The following is a 23,260-nucleotide window of genomic DNA, read 5'->3' as shown; positions in this document are numbered from 1 at the left end:
GCTATGTGAGTATTTTTACAGAACGAATTCGTCAGAGCCGTGGCACGCTGCCTACTAGGCAAAAGTCTCCGGAACCCAAATGTGTTACGACTTGTGAGGAGAGAAGATTTCTGTGGAGAAGCCTCATCGTCACGGCCACCGGGTCGTGTGGTTTTCAAACCAACGTCAACTACGCAGGTGAAACGTTGCATAGCTACGCCATTAGTGAACGTCTTGACCAAAAAAGTTAAAAAAAAAAAATTAAAAATTAAAAATTAAAAAAAAAAAATAACCTACTCCTGGAGATGTTAAGGTTCACGTAGCAGACACTGCAGACCAGAACCACGGCTGAGAGGTGCCGGTGACACCGAGAGACGGCCCACAGCTGCTTTAGAAAGAGAGCGAGCGTTGTCGTGTAACTAGGCCTTGAATAAGGCTACTTGGCAGAAGGAGATCCAGAGAAACCACCACCCCGGCCCTCCCCTGGGGAGCCCTGGGAGGAGCGGGAGGGAGGGGAGCGGGGCCGTGGGGGAGGGGGAGCAGAGACCGGGGGATAATCAAGCTCGAAATGTTTAATTGACTTATTGAGCTCTCTGGCAAGCTAAGTCACTAGGAAGCCTGTAGCAGTTTGGCTGGCAACGAAGAAGTGCGTGTGGGCACCAGTGATGAGAGGCCTCCTGGGGGAAGGGAAATCAAAACATATCCTTACCCTCTCTTGTTTGAAATCTGCAAAAGCACCATCTGCATATTTCTGCTTGCTCAAAAGCTGTTTCCTCCTCTCCTGACGTTTGGCACGCTTCTGGAATTCCTCATTGTGAATGTTCAAGTGTGAGGTCAGCTCCGCCGTGCTTTGCAGTTTGCTATCACAGTGCTTACACTGGTAGGCGGGGTTCGGCAAGCGGGGGCCGCCGCCCAGAATGACGAAGTCCCTCTTCAGGTCCCGGCTGTGGTGGTCAGTGTAGTGCATGCACAGCAGCTCGGCCGTGCTGAAGGACAGCTTGAAGCACTTGATGCAGCGGAACGGGAGCCACTCCATCTCCGGGGCTTCGCTTCCCTCCACCTCGGCGGCTTTCTCGAAGCTGCCTCTCTCCTCCTCTTCCATCAGCACTGGCTTCTCGTGCTCGTCCGCGTAGACGGCCGTGAAGTAGCCGCCCAGCTTGCTGGCGTGCTGCTTCTTCGGGAACACCCCCGGGTGGCGCTTCATGTAGTGGGACACGATGCCCTTCTTGCTGAAGGACTGGAAGGAGCACAGCGAGCACTTCTTCTTCTCGACGGCCCGCCGGAGTTCCTCGCTGAGCTGCGGGGAGTCGTCCTTGGGCGGGGACGGGATGATCACCTTGTTGGGCTTGTCGCTGATGGTCCGGGAGGCGGCCAGGCAGTGTGTGTAGTACGCGTCAATGTCGTGGCGCTTCTGGTAGTGGGCTGCCAGCCCTTTGCGGATGGGGTTGGTGTAGGCGCACAGGGCGCACTTGAAGAGGTTGTTCTTGCCCTCCGGCTGGGCGCGCACGTTGTTGTGCTTGATGCGGTAGTGCCTGGCGATGCCCTTCCGCGTGGAGCAGAAGTACTTGCACAGCTGGCACCGGAATACCGTGTGGGAGACCAGGTGCGAGGTAGAGAAGTGAGACGTGGACACGGGCTCCTCTCCCACCTCCTCCTCGGTAACGGAGACCTGGGAGGGGCTCCCGTCCGTGGTCACCTCGGGCTCGAGGGAGACCGGCAGCTTCGGGGGCGACGGGGAAAAGACATCGAATTCGGGCTGATTGTGATACTTCTCGTAGTGGATTTTGAGCTTCTCCAGAGTGCCGTGCGTGTACGGACACAGTTTGCAACGGTAGGCGCCGTAGCCTTGCTTGAAGATCCTGCTCGTCTCCTCCACGTCGTTCTGCGCCATGTCGGCCGGCTGCTCCACGTCGTGCACAAAGTCCTCGGCGGTCACCTTGATGGCCGGGTGTCGCTTCTGGTAGTGGGTCAGGACGCCGTGGATGCGGGTGTTGATGTATGGGCAATGCCGGCATTTGTAGACGGCGCCTGGGTTAATGTCGATGTCCTGGGCGAAGTCGGCCGCCTTCACCTTCATGCCGGGGTGCTTCTTCCCATAGTGCGTGAGGAGGCCGTGCAGGTTGTTATACTCAGACTGGCACACAGTGCACTGGTACGGGGTGGACGATATGGCCGGGTTGGCCGAAGCCAGCTGCATGCTTTTCTCTGGGGAAAGCCTCGCGTCGTCCGGGCACTCGGCGTCCTGCTCGGGGAGCGGCGGGGGCAAACTGTTTTCACGGCTGGCAGGACCCACCAGCTCTTCGGCGGAGGTGGGGAGGGGATTCTCAATGGCGTCTTTCTCCTTGATGATATCCAGCAGCACTGACTCATCACCGTTCATGGCCCAGGGGTGGAAGGCCTGGTAGTGATTGGTGATGTCCCAGATGGACACGGCTTCAAAGACACAGTCTCTGCATCTGTACGTCTTCGCTTCCGCGGGCATCGTCAGAGAGGGAGGGGACGGGTCTGGCCCAGCCCAGAGTTTGGTGGCCATGTAAGTGTAGTCGACGTAATGCTCCGGATGCCTCCTCTGGTAATGCAGGAGCAGACCGTTGGGCTCTGTGTGGGAGTAGATGCACCACTCGCAGTGGTAGCCAGCTTCTATCAAGCCATCAAGAAACGCCCACCGCATGATGGACGTGACCGTGGCCTTCAGGGCAGGGTGGTCTTTCTTGATATGCTTCCTCAGTGCATAGAAGTAGGGGGAGGTATATGAGCACTGCCTACACTTGAGCGCTCGCAGTGTAGCTTTGTCCCGCTCCACGCTGGAGGGGGCGACGAGCACACAGCCGGCAGGCTTCCTCTGGTTCCGGTCACAGAGGCTTCGGATGGTGGCCGTGTGCTGCCGGATCACATCTGCATTGGCCTTGAAGTCCCGGTGCTTCTTCTGATAGTGAATGAGGACACCTTTGACCGTCCGGTTCCCATAATCACAGTGCTGGCAAAAGAACATCTCATTCTCCACAGGAGGGCCGTCTCGCTCAGAGCTGCCACGATTCAGCTGTTGCATGGGGGCGGGTGGCCGAGGGGAGCCTTGGGGCCCCTCGGACCCTCTCATCATTGCAGCTGTGGGAGGAGCCTGTCTGATATATTTGGCAGTGACCTTTATTTCTGGGTGTCTTTTCTGGTAGTGGACAAGCACTCCCACAACTGACCGATTGCTGTAGGAACAGTGTTTGCAGTAGTAAAGCTCAGTACTGAGGTCTGGTGGCGGGGGTTGTGGGGGGGGTGGGGAACCCATGTTGGACATTTTGGGAGACATTGGAGCACCCACCTCAAATGATAATTGAGAAAGGGCAGAGCCCCTGTCCACAGACACCATTCGCATGGTTTTCTGGATCCTAAAGTAGGAAGCCTTTTCTTCCGGGTGTTTCTTCTGATAATGAACCAAGACAGAATGCATGTTGGGGCTTGCGAACGAGCAAACGTCACAATCGTAAACGACAACAGTGTTAACCGAGGGGTCCTTCTGATTTTCACATTCTGGAGTAAAGGTCTTCGAAGGAGTGTTTTTATTAAACGTAGCTGGCAGACCGCCCCCGCGAGCCACGGGAGTGGAAGTCGCCATGCTCTTGGGGGCCGAATTCAGAATCTCCCTCAGTGTCTGGGATTCCGTATTCAGCCCTTCCTGCTGCTCCACGACATAGCTGGAGAATATCATTGCGTTGTTAATCTTGACCGTGGGATGCATTCTTTGGTAATGTGGCATCAGGCTTCGGACGTTCGGGCTCGTGTAGGAACAAAACCGACACCGGTAGATCAGGTCCGAATGGTCAAAGTTGAGTACGTTCATGGCTTCCGGGTGGTGTTCGCCGTAATGCTGCTGCAGGTCTTCAAAGTTGGTGTAGTCGATGTAGCATTCCAGGCACCTGTATACGGCACTGTGATCGTTGGGGTCCAAGATATACCTAAAGCTGAACTTGATGTATGGGTGCATCCGTTGGTAGTGGGTGCTGACACTCCGGGCAGATTTGTTGTTAAAGTCACAGTGTTTGCAATAGTAAAGCCTTCCGGAGTCACCAAAGTCTGTGTTCTCGTTATTGTGCTCCGTTCCATAGATGGGAGTCTGGGTGTTCAGCAGAGCGGTACTGGAAACCTGGTGATCTTTCAGGTTTGTCGAGGAGCCGTAATAGTCCTCTTCGTCTTCAGAAAGGGTGAGCTCAATCTCAGCCCCGTTGGTGGCATTGTAGTCGTGGGCGACGCTTCTGAAGCTGGGCTCCTTCTGGGGCTCCCCGGCGTCTCTCGCCCAAATCTGTTGGGCCGAGAAGGACGTGGACACCTCCATGACCGGCTCCGTCGGCTCTTCCTCCCTGTCCAACTCAACCTCTATCTCCACTTCGTTGTCTTCCTCTTCCTCCTCGTCGTCCTCCACATTGATCACCGCGTCCTCCTGCTGTTTTGTTTGGTTGATTTTGCTCTGCAGGTTGCTTGCTATCTCGTCGATCCTCGTTCTCTTCTTCACGGGCGATAAATCGAGGGGAAAGTCGTTAGCGAGCTTCCTGGAGGCCTTGGCTACAAAATTGTTCTTGGAGGACAACCCAAGAATTGAGGTCTGACTTTTCTTCACAGTGTTGCTGGAAGAGGGGTGGCTGTCCGTCTCACTCTCCAACGGCAGGCTTGAGGGCTGCCCCTCGAATTTTGGCAAGTTGTCGCAGAACGAGTGTTTGTGCTGCTGATGGACCCGTAGCCCTTTCAGAGTCGTGGTGGAGTAATTACACATGGTGCATTTGTAAGGGTGTGGGGGCGGGGCTTGCACGGGCGGCGGGGGCTGCTGCGTCGGCGGGGGCTGGGGCTGCGGCTGGGGTGGCACCTGGTGGGGGGGCTGTAGCTGCGGTGGCTGAGACGGAGGCGGCGGGGGCGGCGGTGGGGGCGGCGGCGGCGGGGGCTGTTGCTGCTGCAAGGGATCCAGCAGGACTCCTGACTTTCTGCCATTGATGCTTGAGCCCTCGTAAGACACGACCCCTTCGGTCAGTGGAGAAGCAAGGCTTTCGCTCTGGGAATTCACAGCATCCCAATCTGACGCCGTACCCGTGTGACACTGTTTGTGAGCCCCGAGCTTTAACGAGCTCTTGCAAGTAAACGGACATTCGTCACATTTGTAGACGGCAGTCTTTCCGGACAAGTGGATGTTTTCTATGTGGCGGGAGATGCTACGTCGATGCATAGTGAGGAAAGGACAAAAGGGGCACTGGAACCTATTCATGAACCTTCTAAACGGAATGCCCTTGGTCTCCAGCAACTTGTTGCCGTCCGAGCCCATCAGCTGCTCTGCAGACAAGCCCGATGTCTGGTGATCCATAGCATTCAAGCCATTCTCGCTGTCTAGCTCATTCAGCTCTTCATCAGAACTGGAGTCATTCAGCATGCTGTTAGTCTCCAGGTCAGCAGAGGAATTGGTCATGTCAGCCATTCCATAACGCGATCTCTCCGCCAAGTTAACGAGGCCAGAGTTGTGAGGGGACTTCGGCTTCATCTGAGGGTAAGACACGGGAGGAAACTTGGAAGCAGATGAAGAATTGGGTCTCATGATGGAGTTACTGATGGAGCCCCGGAAGTTGGAGACATTAGCGCTGGGCAGCTCCCGGCTTGCAGCATTCATGGACAGATAGGTGGAATTGGAAGTGGGGCTGGGGGCGTTTTTGTTCTGCACGTCAGGGAGGTTAGTTCCTTCTTGCTGCTGTCGGAGGCTGGAAAGGATCTTGACCATGCTTCGATGCTTCTTCATCATGTGGTCACACCAGCGTTCTCGGCGGGGGGTCTGGTAGCTGCACCACTCACAGCAAAAGTTGCCTCGAGACTTGGTCAAAGGCTTGACCATGGACTCTAGGATGCTGCGCTCCACAACCTCTGCTGGCAGTTCCTTGCAGGGGTCCTGCAGGGACACAGGTGGGACCACGGGGTCTGGTATCGGAGCAGGGGCAGGGAGGGGAGCAGTGGTCTCCTTCAAATTGTTTTTGTGATACATCTTCTGATGCTTAATTATTCTCGCCCTCCTAGGTGACTTGTATGTGCAAAACTGGCAAGAGAAGACCTTTCCAAATCCCTCGTGCATCATGATATTATAATTTAAGGATCCTGGAACAGGGGGGCCCGCCGAACTCCCTTCAGCTTGAGCTCCGTGGACCTTCCTTGTGTGTTCGATGAGGAGGTTTTTCGACCTGAAGTAGCGTACGCAGAACTTGCATTGAAAAAACTTGTTTGTTGGTTTGGGATTAGGGGCAATATGCTGACCGTAATATCCTGGACTGTGGCCATAGTAGCTTCCGGTCCCCAATGCAGTTGCATTTTGACCTAAAGAAAAAGCATGAGGTAAGTGAGAACAGAAAAGCAAACAAAAGAGAATTAAGAAATTCCATCACGCAAATCAATTTTTCTTTTTAATTATTCTTCATTAATAAACATCACGTTCAAAAGTCCTAACATCTCAAGACGAGGCCCTGAAGAGTATTAATGAAGCATTCATGAACGTACACATATCGCTTCTCACAGATGAAGACGCAGCATTCAGCTTTAGGAACGATACTCACCTCATCTCCACTAATGTGCCCTACAGTTATAAAAAGATGCGTTTCACACACTGCGACTTTCATCCCAGAATTCTGCAAGATACTGTCCCGTTCTCCAAATTGAAAGGAAACTAAGAGACATAAGGAAGCTGAAAGGACAATAACGTAGAACACTCAAGAAGAGAGACATGACGCCCAAATCGCAAAGATGGCTCGCAGAGAGCAAGAAACTCTGAAGAAGCCACACACCAAGGCCCACGGCTACAGGCTAAAACTAGAGGAGAGTGATAGGACGTATCAGATACGCCAAGAATCGGTGAAGATTTACCTGATAAATCCTCTGCGATCGCAAATTCGTCCTTTATAGAAGAATACTCCACCTCTGTCTGATTACTGGCATTCATGGACCCGGATCGTGGCTCATTAGCATTGTCTTCAGCAACATCAGTTGGCTGCAGAAATGCCGTGTGGACATCCTGAATGTGCGCCTTGAGATCTTCGTAAGATGGGGCTCTGAAGTCACAGCCATCACACTGTAGCACCTCCATGATCTGGGCCTACCTTCTCACATTAGGAACCTGTGACAGAAGTCAGAACACAGCGTCTGAAGAACTGCCCTGGTTGCACATCCCAAGTCGACAGGGCTACAAGTCCATTAACAGAAAAATGTCTAGTATCGGCAGATTTCTCTCACTGAACTTTGCCAGTTGGAACACCGGCCAGAGAAACGCAATCAGACATACTAGGGATAGTGTCCTTGAGTTCCTAACTTCAAAGGAGGCGGGGGGAGCCCAGAAAAACATTTTCCAGTTTGATATAAATACATCTCCAAATGCCATTGGTCAAGGAGACCCTTAACAATTCAAAAGTTTTAGTAGTTTCTGAATTTCTTGACTGAATTTAAATTTTTTGTTAAGTCGATATTGACTTTGATTCTGGCTTGGACCCAATTTTTTTTTTTTTTTTAACTAGAACCTTCTCAGAAGTAAAGAGGATGTCTGTACAGAAAAAAGGACAAATTTCAATCATCATTAGCGGTTTTAATATGAAAATTCTGATGTTTCATCCCCAAATGGTGAAATAGTACTCAACCTTGCACTGGTGGTAGAGAGAGCTTTTATTATGCCTTTTATTATTCTAATATCTTAACTGATATTGGGGTACGCTTCTTTCCTCCTTTCCCCAGCTTAGTCGTGTGTGTGCGCGCGCGTGCATGCACGTGTGTATGTGTTTCATAAGCTAAATGGTTATTTTGCTTTTTACTACCTACCAATTATAACCTAACAGCTTCTCCAATCTAATTAAGTCATAAACTATTTCTCACGAGATTCTCCAACCACCAACTTCAGATGACAATCCGGTTTCTAGTTTAAAGTTGCACCTTGGTACCTTGGTTTACATTAAGATAACAGACACAGTTTTGAAGAGGGGCTTCTAAGTTGTGACTCTTCTCTTTTCCTACGTCTCTCCTTCACAAACGTGAAGTGTATACTTGCCTGCCAAGAGCCGTAAACCTGGGGTAAAAGCAAAACTTGCCCAGGTACCTTCACTCTGTTCTTCACTAGGTGATTGAGAGACACAGATAGCTTCCCACTAACTCAATGGAGAGGCTCACCATTAAGCAGTTAAGAATGTATTAGAAGGTATAGTCTGTCCCATCGCAATACACATCTTGAGTTGAGATACCCGGTTATTATCTTAATCAGTGAGTTACTTCATTGAGCTCACCACAAACTCTACTGAGTCACTGTAATCTAGAACCAGATGTCCAAGAACTAAAACTGAAGCCAAATCTTTCTATACTTTCATTGTACAGCAACTTTCAATACTTTTTATGGCAAAGGGTAAATTGTTTCTGCGGGAGGAAAAAAGTCGAGTAATATGTCAAATGTAGAGAAAGGAGCCATTGCGGGAGGATTTTCTATGAAAGAATGCTGCTGCTGCTAGCCTGCTAAAATAACTTCTGGCAAGTCCAGCTCTGGACAGACTGAGCTTGCAGAGTGAGACATAGATATTTACCTCCTCTTCTTTCACCCAGCAATTTATCCTTTTCCAATAAACACTGAACTGTGCACCAGAGTCTTTTCAGCTAACGAAGTCTCAATATTCGAGATACACAAGCTTTTATGCCTAAGCACCAACCCAAATTGTGTGGAAGAGGTTGCTATCAGCTCTGGATCAAATTACAGCAGTCACCGAGGCCCCACCCCACTTCTCCTTTCGCACAGTCCATTAGACCTGAAAACAAATTTTTCCATGGTGCAGACGACTCCTGCATTTAGAACACTTCACAGAAAAAAGCAGATCATCCAGTGTGCACTCCCCATCCCCCAAGCCTAGCCCTTTCATCTCAGCCAAACAAGCCACAGCTCTGCTGAATGTGTTTATCACACTTTCAAGAGATAGGAGCCCCTGCGTCACTGAAGCTCTAAGACTCACTAAGCTGCCCTAGTCCTCTGAGCTTTAGGAGCAGCCATTTTAGCTCGGAGCTTCTCTTCCTTGCACAACATGGCTTCTCTGGGATTCTGCTAGGCTGACAATCAGAAATGAGCAGTAGAAGAACAGGCTGGGCTCCTCTTATGCTCTTCTCCTCAACAAAGAATGAACTGTTTTCATTGCTTTCCGAAAAGCAGCACCTTTCTCCTCCTCAAATGTCATTCACCAAGATCTCCGAAGGTTCTTTTATCCCATGATTGATAAGCCTGTTCGTTAGTCCCAGCAGAGCTAACTGGTTATTGCAGGACGATCCTGGACCAGACCCTGTTCTACAGCAGGATTTGGGGGTGGGCTGGGGGGACCTCCAGAATGCCTTGGCTTCTTGGGACTCGTCCTTCCACACACAGAAGACATACCATCCGACTCTGCTTGCCAGATTCCAAAGTCTAATGACCTTTGTTAATCACCAGCCAGTCTGTCTGCATCAGCAGACCCTGCCAACAGACACACCCTTCAACACAAAGGCTGTAGCTATTCCTTTTAAAAGAGGTTCTCTGAAAGCTCCATTGTGTAGCCCGAGAGGAAAACAAAATCTCTTCCCTTCAAAACTTCAAGCCTTTAGAAATAATGCAACAAAAGGCTTTCTGCTGTGTGTCTTTTGGAAATTTTGAGCCTGGTTTGCACAACATCAACAAAAATTATGGTTCTGCACAAGGAAAGCAGGGCACCTTCAGCGTTAAGTCATCCACCCAGACATGAAATTCATCTCTCTATACAGTTCTCTAATATCTTGGTGTCTTCGGAAGCTGTTATCAAGGATTCGAACTTCGCTGGATGCAAACACAAACCAACAGTCTCCTTGTTCTGCTACAAAGGAGATTAAAGGGTCATGAGATCAGAAAAAAAAAAAAAAAAACCAAACCCCACTGATTTGGAAAAAGAAGAGATGATGAAAGTGATTTCCTAATGGGTTCTAGCTTTAATGTTGTTGCAGTCTCTACCTCAAAAATAGCTCAGAGCCTTAGAAGAGGTTAATCTCCAGGCTGCTGAGAGAACCAGCGTCAGGTACAGCTGAATGGCCTTCAATTTGATGTCGGCCTCAAGCACGTAAAGGAGGACAGAGCCTCCTTGGAAAGCCATTTTGCCTTTTTGTACACATTTCTCCTGAAGACGCTGACAGAAGAAGAAAACAAATTTCCAGCATGGCCTAAACAATCAAAGAAACAGAAACTCAATGTGTTTATGAGACCGAGGACGTGCACACGTGGAAGAAGTAAGAGCGGGAGAAGAAAGGAATGGGGGAGGACAGGAGACAAAGAAAGCCGGACCGGAGGATGACCCATCCATCAACCAGAGTAGGTTTTCACAGCAGATGGTAATCCTCTGAGAAACCCACAATGAGGAAAAAGAGGAGAATGAAGCTCTGCATATCTGACTGCTTCATCCACCCAGAGAGAGCAGCAGCACTCAAAGACTCAGCTAGACACTGATCTGCTCCAAAATTATGATTTAAAGCTAAAAGCCTTGATCTTATATCTACTTACTTCATTTAAAAATACTGTCATAATGAGATTAGCAATACCTCCCCCCCTTTCCCCCCACTGACCCAATCAGCAAAATCAAAAGCAGAATAGGAAGCTTTAGAACTAACTAAAAAGAAATGCTATTTCAGAAGGTCATCGGGTGAGTCTACAAGTCAAACAATCACCCCCACTCCTACCACCCCTCCCCCAGGCAGTATTCCCAGGGCCCTCAAGGTCAGATAGGCATCAAGGACTAGACTCTAAACACCACCCACGAGGAGACCTGCTCCGTGAATATGGATTCTTCTCTAATGCCCTAGTGCCGAACGTGGTCAGTCCTCCTAACACACACGAAACCCCGAGACGATTCGAAGTATTCACTGCTCTTCAGTACCACTTATTACCCGTTGCTGGTGTGTTCCGTTTCCATTTCTAGTTTGGGGATTTCCAAAGGTGGGGTTTTGATGAAAAACCCTAAATCCAATTCTCCACATCTGACAAGCTCTTGAAGACATAGTCAAAGACAAGCCAGAGAGATCTTGCTCAAGATCTGGAATATACACAGGCGAAAGGGGAGAGGGAGATGATGGACACAGGCTGCTCTCTCATTTACACCACCTGCACACCCACTTTCTGTGCTCAGGATCCCAGGGAGCATGATGCCGCGGTGAAGGTGAAAGGGGGCGATGCGTAGCGTCATGGCATGTCCTTCTCCCGCTCACAGCCCAGACGTACCTGGAGAGGGGGAGGCACCCTTGATGGTTCGCGGTGTTCTGACCACCTGGCCACCATCAACCCTCGCCCAGGGCAGCTTGGCGAGCACGGTTCTCCAGGCTTGCATAAACATGGTCTTCAAGTCAAAGTCCCAACTGTCTCCAGGAAGTGCCTGAATTAAAACATACAGGCCTTGCCTAGATCGAACCTGTTCTCTGACTGAAGGACTGCAGACCAGAAATAAAGCCGGGAAGTGCCACAGCCACGGGGATTCAGCGGCAACTAATTATAACCTTCAAAGCCTTTGAGAAATAGAACCAGAAACACCATAAGGTGCTTTTCCTCTGTCCACTCCAGAAACCTAGTTTCATTTATAAGACACCGAGCTCCCCAGTTCTCCTGAATCACAATTCTAATAAAAGGTTTTAGTTAGCACCTGTTGTTTGTGCTTTTCTTACTTTCCAGTGAATGGAAAAACCAATTATCCAAGGACTGGTAGTGGAATGCATCAACTCTGGAATAGTTCAGCTAGAAAAACAGAAACATCAGGAACCTGCAGATCAGTCTACGAATGTATTTGCAGATCGGAAAGAGCCGAGCGGGTGAGGTCAAAGAGCTATGGGGCGTGTTAGGAGGTTAGCACTTCTAACCCTAAGCCCCAGCACTGCCATTGGGAGGAAAGAAGAATTTTCATGCCAAGGATGAAAAATGGGGGAAAAACAACTAACTCAGCCACTTGGGGATGTGGGTTGCTACTCTGACAGCAAGGGGTGTTCTATGTCACTACTTATCACTTACCCTTGTCACGGTCAAAGTGGCAGTTCTAGTAATTTAAAAATCATTTAAAGCATCTTTCCAAACAGGACTGGACTGAGAAGAAACTGAGGTGAAACTTCCTTTCAGGAACAGGAACAGTATTTGCAGGATCAAGGTGACAAATGCAAACGAAGACTCTCTCTCTCTCTCTCTGAAATAATTAATTTTACTGATTTCATTTGACCTCAGATATGAGCATGTGCATTCCAAATTTGACAGGGACTCTGTCTATCAGAGCAGAATCAGCCCCTTCTGAACAAGCACAAATGATTTATGTACTCCTCCCATGTTTAGTTAAAAAAAAATAAAATAAGCCAGCAAAATAAACCAGCAAAGAACTCCTGACAACAAGCTACCTCCATCGAGCCCACAGCATTCAGTACCACTATAGATCCTGGCTCGCCATGTGGTGTCTTCAAATGTCCTATCAAATGTTTATACTGTTTGCTACATGATCTAAGCAGTTCTGTGTACTCTTGGCAATTCACCACACTAATGAAAGGTTTAACATATCAGGGAGGATAAATAATTAAGGAATTCAGAAGGGAGACACAGCTGTTCTTCAAAACCAAATTTTCAGAAGAGAAAGGATTAATTTGCAATCACATATGTAACCCCCAATATGAGACTAGATTTAAATACTAGCAGAGAAATACCAGGAGACCCCGAGTCCTGCCAATGTGCATCACCTCTGTTCTATGTGGTCAGCCTGGTCCATCTGTGGACCTTGCACATCAGCACAAGTCTGAAGCAGGCAATCTACAGATTAATAACCCACTCGCTTTCTGGCCAAAGATGGTCCTTTTCAGGTTATCTCTTGTTTCAGCTTTGTTCTGCATCAAGTTTTCAAGTGTTACAGGGCATGTTGAGTAGTATTTCATAACAGATGCCTTTGGGATCATCATTAAAATGAGATGAGCATCCAGGGATATAATCTAAGTGACTAAAAAAACTGTCAGATATGTAAATAAGAAGCAGTTCTGGCTGAGTGACCTGTTATGAAAGCAGGTAGTGAGTGTCTAACACAGAAAGAGATAGTACATACCTTCTGGAGAATTCATGCATTCCTTTGCAATGATATAAGGCTAATTGAGGCCAACAAGCCAATCGGCAGCCTGCCAGCTCTCCTGTCCTTAGAAAAGGAAGCGTGTGATTTGAACAAGGAGATAAAAGAGGAGAGAAGGGACTAGAAAAGAAAGGGAGGAAGCAGGGTGGTATCTCAGTAGCTTTAGACTTCATTGTCTGGAAAGGGGAACCTGCAGTTGGCTAGATAAGTCTAATTCTGAGAAGCGTCCTGACAATATTCTCCTTGAGAAACAAAACAAACCAAGACGCCTCCTCACACTAAAATGCTCAAAACGCAACCGTGACAAATGAGATCCCAGCTCATCTTGTTCTTTCAAATGACGGAAAGGCATTCTTGGTGTTGAGTGAATTCTCTGAAATGTCATGGGCCCATGAGGAAGTTCCATGGAAACTTTGAAGCCATTCTTGCCCTAGCACTGAGACCAAGAAATTAACTGATTTCTCTCCTGGAGGGCCAATCCGCACCCAAACGGCAGAGACAGAAAATCACGGTGTTCCTTTAGAGACTCTTCAGAATGCTGGCTGGGTTTCTACAGACTCTTTCACACTACAAGAACCCTCATTATAAAAATTGTAAAATTAAAGGGAAGTTGCAGATACGCTGCTGGGTCTTCATTACAGAACTGATTGAGACGCAGAGTAAGCAGAAGTTGCCAGTGAAACTCATCTTTCACATCATGAAAGACCAACTCACGCATCGAGTAGTACCTCCTCTGTGGATTTGAAAGCCCGACTGACCTCAGGCATTGGGCATGTCTTCATGGCCATAACTGTTCCTGGCGCAGGTCTGGCCAAACACACAAAGTCTAAATTCCACAGTTTCAGTGAATGGATCCAGAAACCATCTTAACAATTTACCTTGTTCTCTATGACCACTCAGAAAAAAACAAAACAAAACAAAACCAAAAACGGTGTATGGCTGTTGACTTGTGGAGAGGATAAGAAAGTTTTGCTATGAAAACTCTTTTATTTAGGGGAAAAGCCCACAAAAATCCCAATCTAATCCCTCAGACACTTGCACATTGCCTTCTGTACACGGTTCGCTCAGAAAATTCAGGCAAGTCACTTCCTTTGGATGAGAATTATCCCAAGTTTGCCCATATCAGTGGCGTACAAGGGCCAGATCCAAATGCTGTGATGACCTCTCCAGCCTCATTTCTTCTATCTGACAAAACTGACTGCGCAAGCCTGGCACCTGGGTCTGTCTTTCTCCGGACCCTGGTTCCTGATTTAACTACCCTGTCAGGATGAAAGCCCTCAGCAGACTCCTTTCTAGAAAGGTAAACAATGGCTGGGCTGTGTGGATCATGAACACTTTCAGATCCTCCTGCCCAAGGAGACTGTGGGCTGTTTTTTGTTTGTTTGTTTGTTTTTCTTTTCTCCTCTGGCCTCCACCTATAGCAGAAGCTATCAGAGGCTGGCCTTCCTCCTTATTAAGCTAACCACCTGGCCCATTCATATCCATTGGTTGTTCCAACAAACTAATAGAATCTTATAATAGGGGAAAACACAGTATATATTTATGTATGGAACTGGCAAATACCCAAGAATTAGGAATGAAAAAAAAAAATGACAGGCAAGGAATTTCTTTTCTCTTGCAATCTCCAATCTATGTTCAGCAAGTTTACTCCTAAAAATCACTGCACCCCAAGAACTTCTAAACAGAAAGTTAACACATTTGTTTGCCAACCCAAGAGTAGAGTTTATCACCATGTGAAAACACTAGAATGCTTCTATACTCCGCCAAGCCCCACATTCCGTAAACCCTTAATGATAAATCTCATTTTTGCCCAACAAATTTAGTTTTTTCAGTTTATTTACTATTGGGTTGCTCTAAAAAAAAAAAGAAAGAAAAGAAAAAGAAAAAAATGACAAGGATACAGAAATGCCTATCCAGCAAGTAAAAGAATGTTTCCAGCAGATGTGACGACTCTGCCTGTCCCGTTCACCTTGAGCAAGTCTTTCAAAGCCTTTACTGGGACATTTTGCTAAATGAAGACATTAGATTATGATAGTCAACCTTTTTATACAAAAAGGGAGTGTTTTACAAGTTTTCCTTCTCATCTCTGAAAGACTTTTTCTCTGACTTAATTCACTCCTTTACTTTTATTATTATTCAGAGACAAATAAATGTGCAGTTTTATATGGCTGATGCCTCATCACTGAAGTCTGGGCTCAAAGGTTCTAACCTCTAAGAGGCATTCCCTGACAACTCCATCTAACATTTGCTGACCCCCTTGACTCCCCTGAAATCGAGCCCCCTCTCCACAACCTTGACCACACCCACCTTCTCTCTACCACATTCCACTGCTTTATTTCCTTCACTGTTGACATGATGCCTATTTGTGGTCTGTCTTCCTCTAAAATATAAGCATTCTGAGAGCAAGTCCATGCCTATCTATTCAAATTGATATCTTCAGCACTGGGGACAGTTCAAATAATGGGTTCAGCAAATGTGTTGAATGAATGAATGAGTCAGAGCTTCTGAATATTCCAATCAAACATAAAAAGAGTGGTCATGAGAATTAGATTCTTCTTCTAACCCTATGTTAGCATAGAGCAGTGGTGGTCCCAACCAGGGGCAATTTTGCCTACCCCCCCCCACCCACTCTACCACTACCACCACCCCACTCCACCACCACCACCATCACCACCACCAAAAAAACCCAGGCTAGGGATATTTGGGAGTTTCTGAAGACATTTTCAGTTCTCACAACCAGAGACTGGGGTGCTACTGGCATCTAATGGGTAGAGGCCAAGGATGTGGCTGAACATTCCACAAAGCACTGCGCAGTCCCCATAACTGTGGACAGAATGATCTGGTCCAAAATGTCAATGGCGCAGAGGCTGGAAACCTTTTCACCAGTGGTCGGTCTGTGGGTTATTTTCAGTCTCTGTATATAACCCACCTGCCTTTTTAGTCCTTGCATGGGGTCCTGGCCAGGGAATCTCTGACCTAGATGATCAGCAAATTCTCTCTCAACTCAAAGATTTTATGATTCTATGATTCTAAATGACCTAGTCTTCAGGTCATATAGATCACGAGTCTTTAGTTTTATTTTTCTGATTTGGGTATTTTACTAAAAATTTTTCAAGGAAAAAATGTAAGATTAAGGTGAGTGACTGGTCCATCTTTCTTTAGTGACAAGGCCCTTGCACTGCTGATGGTCCCAGGCATGGGCTTTGAGGGTAAGGGGCCAATGTCATTAAAAATGGTCAAGTTCTACACTTAACATGTGGCCTCCAACTAAAATTTCTGAGGAAAACATCATGCACATATTCTCCTCTTCAATATGTAAAACTATCTTCTTTCAAAGTGGTGGGGTCCCAGGCTACTCAAAATCACTCTTCAGAGGACAAGCCATGGGCTCCTTTCGGTTCTTATACCCCCAGAGCCCAGCACAGGTCTGGTCCTGATGAGAACTGCTGTATGCACGAGTGTATGCACGCCTGCTTCCCAGAAGAAGACATGCCAGGGGTACCAACTGAAAGCTAAACATTTAGGAACCTAAGCAAGTCCAGAGAACCTCCAATGACCAGAAAAACAAAACTGAGTGTTATACAACACCCCTCCCCACTCCAACTGGTGAAACTCAAGAAGCCACATCATAATGATTAGCTAACTACTGGGGTACCAGGAATTCTAAGTCTTCACTTGTCCTTGTATTTGAGTAAGTGACCATCTTCCTATTCCTCATCATCCATGGGGAAGGTGCTCTGGCTGCATCATTCCACCCATATATTTATAACACCAGTAAGTTTCCCTGAGCTGATGTGACACCTGGCATCATCACCTGGGGCTATTCTTGAGATGATTTGGTTGTCTTCCCTCCACAAAAACCTTTTAATTCTTGTTTGCAAGGATTCTGGAAAGCCTGAGGAAAAATTCTCCCCTATAGCTCAAAACGGTATAAACATTTTCGGTGAAGTATAACGGAATTAGGTAGGAGCAGAATTTTCTCTCCTCTGCGTCCCTGAAAAATATTGAAACAATATATTACTCGTGCCTTCCTTAAGTCAAATGGAAGAATTCACTCTAAAAGTTAATTACCTATCGGTTCATAATGTCCACTAGAGAGGAGATCTTAAAGACCATGCAGATCAACCTGGTCCAATGTCTTCACTTTTTAGGTAGGGAAACTGAGGCCTCATGAAAAATAACCTGCCCAGGGCTTCTAGAACACAAATTCTCTGAAGCCGGAAAAAAAAAAAATCTTTCCAATTCCATAATTTGGGAAAGGAAATCAGCAGTAAAGACACTCTATGTTATTCAGCTCATTAACAGCTATTCACACTTAAAGTCCATGCCCCATATATCCTCACTAACAAGAGCCTTTCTTCACTGGGGAGGCCAACTCCAGAATAACCTCCCGTGTTTCCTCTGCTCTGAATTCTACACGCAGGAGAGTAACTGAAAAGGTGCAAAATCCATCGTCTGCAGTGTGACTGTTCAAAGACCTTCTTAGGCATGCAAACAGTGTGTTCCTACTTTGGAAACACATTTGGAAGACTGAAAGTTGCTGACAAAGGTATACACAGAAGAACAAGAGCTATAACACTGAATTATCTTTCTTCAGAATCCAACCTCATGGAATCGGAACAAGGTTATGTAGTAGCTTTACGCCTGCCAAATCTACCCCATGAGAAACACCGTCTTGTTTCTTCTGGAAAATGTGCACTGCCAACAAAGTCACTGCAGAGGCCAGCTGAATGAGTCCTAGGGGTATCTGGAAATATCAGGGTCAGTTCTTTTAAAATGGGAAGGGGAAGAGCAGTCAGTTGGACGAATGCCTGGCAAGGAAGCCAGTCTCCTCGTGGCACATCTAGTGTGTGGCTCGGACCAATTAATTCCAGAACACTGCTGATACCAGGTTTTACTTCAAATTATACATTATGTTCTGAAACCAACCACAGCTTGGAATATTTTACCTCATATACATATATACGTATGTAATTATCTTCTATTTATCTATATTCCTAGTAGACATCTATACTCATGTATTGGATACAAAAAAGTCAATGCATCAGAAAGGCTGGGAATCATCTTTAACTTTTTAAATATTCCCCATAAGGGTCTCTTACAAAGGGTCCCTTATCGTAATGAAGAGAATGGTTTAGAAATCAAGAAGATGCTGAGATCTCTACGTTTGTTCATGTTTTCCTCCCTATGGAATACTTTTACCTACATTTTGATGGTCCAAGTAATCCCCCTCATTTAGGACAATGATTCTCAAAGGGGGGTTCCTAGACCAGCAGCCTCAGCATCATCCAAGAATTTGGTGGAAATTAGTTCTCACGTTCCTCTCCAGACTTAATGTGTCCAAAAGGGCCCAGCAATCTGTATTTTAACAAGCCCTCAGGGAGATTCTGATATCCACTCACGTCTTAAGATTAAGCTCAAATCTTCTCTCCTATGAAACAGTCCCTGAGACTAGGGCTACAATGGTAAATCCCCTTCTCCAATGTACAGGGAACCCTACTTCTAAATGCTGTTGATTGAATGACTACAATAATAGCTACGCAGTGTTCAAAGAGCCTAAGAAAGGACCAATGTTTGCAAATATTTTACTTCTTATTTAGCAGTTAATAGGAAAACACTAAGTTGAAGAATCCAGCATCAGAAACTATGGAGAGCACACTCATAAAAGGCAGAGTTCCTGTCTTTGAATCAGTGAATATTGTGGCCAATACAATGCTCGTATTGATATTCATCTCCCTTAAAAACTTCAGAACAGTTCAATGACATGGTGTCCTTGATATTTGTAAAGTGGGATGTGGCAATCCACAAAAGAAAGAATTAGAGTATTTTATCCAGAAAATACTAAGAGCTGGGTAAATCCTCAAAACCCGAGATTCTTCCATGACCAGGAGGCTTTCGTGATCAACAAAATCTTATTAGGAAACACCTCCACACTTGGAGTGGTTATTTGATTATCTCACCAAAGCTAGAGTGCAGAGCTAAATCTGAAGTAAGAATCAACATCTGAAAACACAGATGTGTTTGGAAATCCCTCAAAGGAAGGATATGTGCTTTAAGCTAACTAAGGGACTCCCAGAAAAAAATGGTGGCTAATTGTCTCAAACTGCAAACAAAGCCTTGGCTGAAGGAAAAGAAGGAGACAACATAAAACAAAGGGGAAACAAGTTTGGCAACACCAAAGCAACAGACCAATGGGGCCCTCAAATCAAAAGCAGGACTTAGAAACACAGAGTTCAGAGATAAAATTCATCAACTGTGTCTTGCCTAGGAACCTAACCACGGGACCATGGTAGACTGCTCAAAGGGCACAGAAGTTAAGACAACCCATCAAGACCCAAACTCAGGCTCTGAAAGCAGAATTGAGCAGGACTCAAGGAGAGAATTTAAAGAGATATTACCCTCCCTAGTTTGGGGGCCAAGAGCAAGTTCTGATAGTTATGTCCCAACCAGAGATAAATTAGAAAAAAATGAACTCAGGTTAAAAAAAAAAGGTGATAGAAAGAAACGGTATGGAAAAGACCAATGAATAATCTATTTTGAAAGAACAGGATGCAGAAGAAAATTACATACAATAATTAACAGAGATCCTATGAAAGAAGAGATCAAAGATAAGATGATAAGACATCAGAATGAGATGAAAGGGGAGCTGGCAGTTGAAGAAAGAAACTGACAACAAAAATAATATCATTGCAGAACCAATAAATATATTAAAGTAGTAAGAGACAAAATCCACAAAGCAAAAACAAAGTTGATGATGTGGAAAACAGTCTTCAAAAAACTGCACAAAATGCAGAGGAAAAGGACAAGCAGATGAAAGCAGGTAGAGAAGATGACAGATAAGAAGGTTTGAAAAAACAGAGATCCAACTACAGATAAAAGGTATTCTAGAAGTAGACAGCAAAACAAAACAGAGCAAAACAAAATATGCTCAAATCTGTGATAGGAAATAATTTTGTTGAAATAAAGAAATATCTGATGTTTCAGGAAAATATAACAGAATCATCAGATTGAGACATATTGGTAAAGTTACAGAATTTCAAGAATAAACACTAAATACCATAAAATTGAGATATTTTTAAATTAGTCAATTACAGGGGGGAAATTCAGGACTTTTTCTTCACAGAAACATTCGGTGACAAAAAGCAGTGAAGGGATGTCTACAGAGGCTTGAGAAAGAGAGGAGCATTTTTAGTATTCAAGTTCCCAACTAACTCTGCAACCATGTATACAAGTAATAAGAAAGCATTTTCCAATCAGCAGAGTCAAGGGATGCTGCACTTACTAATAACTCTCCTTCAATATCTACTCAATGATGGAAGATATCCAACCAAGAGAAGATTCAAAATTGAGATCTCAAGAATATGGAATGTAGAGGTAAACAGATGTGAACACTGAATCCGCTTTCATCTAGAACTAAGACTGAATAATTCATAATAATTGCAAAACAAGATTATAAACCCTTCAATGTAATAATTATAATAACAATAAATTACCCCATAGAATAACAATAAATTGCGTAGAATTGGGAAAAATCCTTAAGCATAATAACAGAAACAAAGAGGTAGGCATTAGAGGATAAATACAAGTGGGAGGAAAATTCTCAACTCTCATGGTAGACCATAAAAAAAAATACTAGATATTGCTTCCTTCTGAAGTTAATAAATCCCCAAATAAAGGTATAAAGCACATTAAAGTCAAAAATTTAATTAGTAATAAAAATTAAAACAGACAATGTAGCTTTTAATTTTTTTAATCAACACAGACCATGTAGTAAAAGACTAGGACAAAGGACATTGCACAGAAATATACTAGTAATGAAATTAATTAGAATCAAGTGTATATGTTATATCAATAAAGGCAATCTGGATAAATCCTCCCATGGAAAATATCCCCAGAGTAGATTCAAAGACAAACTCTAATTCCATTTGGTGTATAAGAGACACACATAGTAAAAAGACAAAACAGTTTGAAAGTTGTAATAATGTAAAAGATACATCAAGAAAAGAAAAAGTAGAGATCATGATTAATATTATTCAAAGTTAAACTCACAAAAAAGTTTTTAGGCTTACCTTTAATTTTTCAAGAAAATTAAGGATAAGAAGCAGAAAATTTTCACAATATAAAGGAAAATAAATTATAATTATAAAAGTTGAAAGATGAACACTTAATGTAAAAAAGTACAATCCACAATGAAGATTTATCACGAATATTTACGCCCCCTAACATCACCAAATAAAGGAAAAAAATCGCAACAAATAAAAGAAGAAATAGACATAAGCACTTAATAGATTAAATGAGGAAAGCCAACTAAGAAAAGAATTAATAGTCAGAATTCAGTTAAGGGATACATTTCAAATTCTATATCCTAGATATAGAAAAACACATTTTCATTTCAAGCAACTGTGGGACATTACAAAGATTTTCAAATGCCCATGGAGGTTTACAGGAGTCTATCATGTCATAATTAGCAGATAATAAATTACAAATAGAAAAAAAGTCCATCACTTTTACTTATAATGCAATAAAACTTGGGGGGGGGGGAATGACAAAAAATTCCAAACACTTGGAAAATTCTGTCTAACATTCTCCTCAACAATTTCCGGATTAACCAGAAATGAAAACTCAACCATAGAATGTGACTTTTAAAATGTTATGTATATAAAACACACAATTTAGTAAAAGCTGTACTTAGAGGAAATTTCATAGCTCTATGAAAATTGCTAATCAAGAAGAAATAATTCTTATAAAAATCAAGAAATGATACTAAATAAAAGAAAGAAATAATACTAAATGAATGAAACATCCAACACAAGTAAAAAGAAAAAGGAAGAAAAGTGGAAGGATTTAATTAAGATTAAGATAGAAAATCAGGGGTTAAAAAATAAAAAAAAAACAATAAAACTGACCAAGTAACCACAGTAAAAAAAAAATCTAATACCGTATAAAATTAAATAAAAATCTCTAGCTAGCCTAATAAAAGAAAAGGTGTGGGGGGGAGGGGCCACAAATACAGAGAATTAAGGATAAGAAGCAGGAAATATTCACAAACGTAAATGAAGATAAAAATAAACTATATTTAGAAATTTCTATGTGCAACTCAGTAATATTTATAAACCTAAAAGTAATGGATGATCGTCTAGAAACATGTATCACCAAAATTAATCCAAGAAGAAACCATACCAATGGAAGACTAGGAAAGAGACAAAGAGCCAACCCAATCACCAGAGAGCCTTCAAAGAATCAGTAAATCAGATATTTCTGAAATTGGTCCAAAGTCTAAAGCATTAAGAGTTTCATCAATGTATTTCCAAAGCTAGTGTAACACAGATAGCAAAGCTTACCTCAAAACAATAATCATAATGTTAATAAAAGCAACCAATATACATATAAATATTGAGGCAAGAATTCAAATAAAATCCAAGGGCACATTAAAGGAATATAACTCTATGATCAAGCGAGATTCACTGCAGGAAGGCAGTATTTCAATACCAGAAAATCTATACTGCACTACATTAAGCAGTCAAAGGAGAAAAAATAATTTGATCAATACAGAACGGGCTAGACAGCATTTGATGAAATTCAGGATCCATTTCTAATAAAAATGGTTTAGTAAGATAATATATGGATACATACACACAACTCAGCATCATGCTTAATGATAAAACATTAAAAGAATTCCAGTTAAAAACCAGACAAGGATTATAATTACTTAGCATTGTTGGGAAAATGCTAGCCAATGCATTTGTACAAGGAAATAAAGGGAGTGGGGGTCTCTGCTCTGTGGGGCATCTGCTTCTCCCTCTCCCTCTGCCCCCTCCCGCCCCCGCTCATGTGCTTGTGCTCGCTCATTCTCTCAAATAAGTAAAATCTTTAAAAAAATAATAATAATAAAGTAAAATAAATAACACTTGGAAAAGATGAGAGAGTTTCCAGAATTTATAAATAAGGTAAATGACCCAGATGTGTGCCCAGGTGAACAACACTGTCATTTTTTACTTAATAATTTAGAACTTTTTCAACAAGACTTTATTACTTGAACATTTAAAACACTCATCAACTGTAAAGCACTGGAGTGATGTGACAAGATATTGGTGATCAATGGCGTTATTACAGCTCACCTTACTAAGAATGTTAACTCTTCTGCCAACCATGGCATTCCTTTTTCTACCCTGTTTGGAACA

At 44.3% G+C, this 23,260-nt stretch overlaps 1 protein-coding gene across 2 annotated transcripts in view; it reads right to left on the bottom strand.

The window, feature by feature from the left end:
* ZNF462 (zinc finger protein 462) overlaps positions 1-23,260 on the bottom strand; it is a 129,586-nt gene that overhangs the window by 69,910 nt on the left and 36,416 nt on the right. The window contains exons 2-3 of one of the 2 annotated variants that reach the window (XM_021691405.2): positions 6,853-7,102; positions 689-6,309 (exon numbers count right to left, since the gene is read on the bottom strand). In XM_021691405.2, the coding sequence (XP_021547080.2) occupies positions 689-6,309; positions 6,853-7,072 (5,841 nt within the window). In that variant the 5' untranslated portion in view covers positions 7,073-7,102. Of the gene's footprint in view, positions 1-688; positions 6,310-6,852; positions 7,103-23,260 lie in introns of those variants that run through there. The other variant, XM_044920560.1, reaches the window with a different exon arrangement.

Source organism: Neomonachus schauinslandi, chromosome 13, assembly GCF_002201575.2.
Source record: "Neomonachus schauinslandi chromosome 13, ASM220157v2, whole genome shotgun sequence".
Classification (NCBI taxonomy): Eukaryota; Metazoa; Chordata; class Mammalia; order Carnivora; family Phocidae; genus Neomonachus; species Neomonachus schauinslandi.
This window is presented reverse-complemented; position numbering and strand designations above follow the sequence as displayed.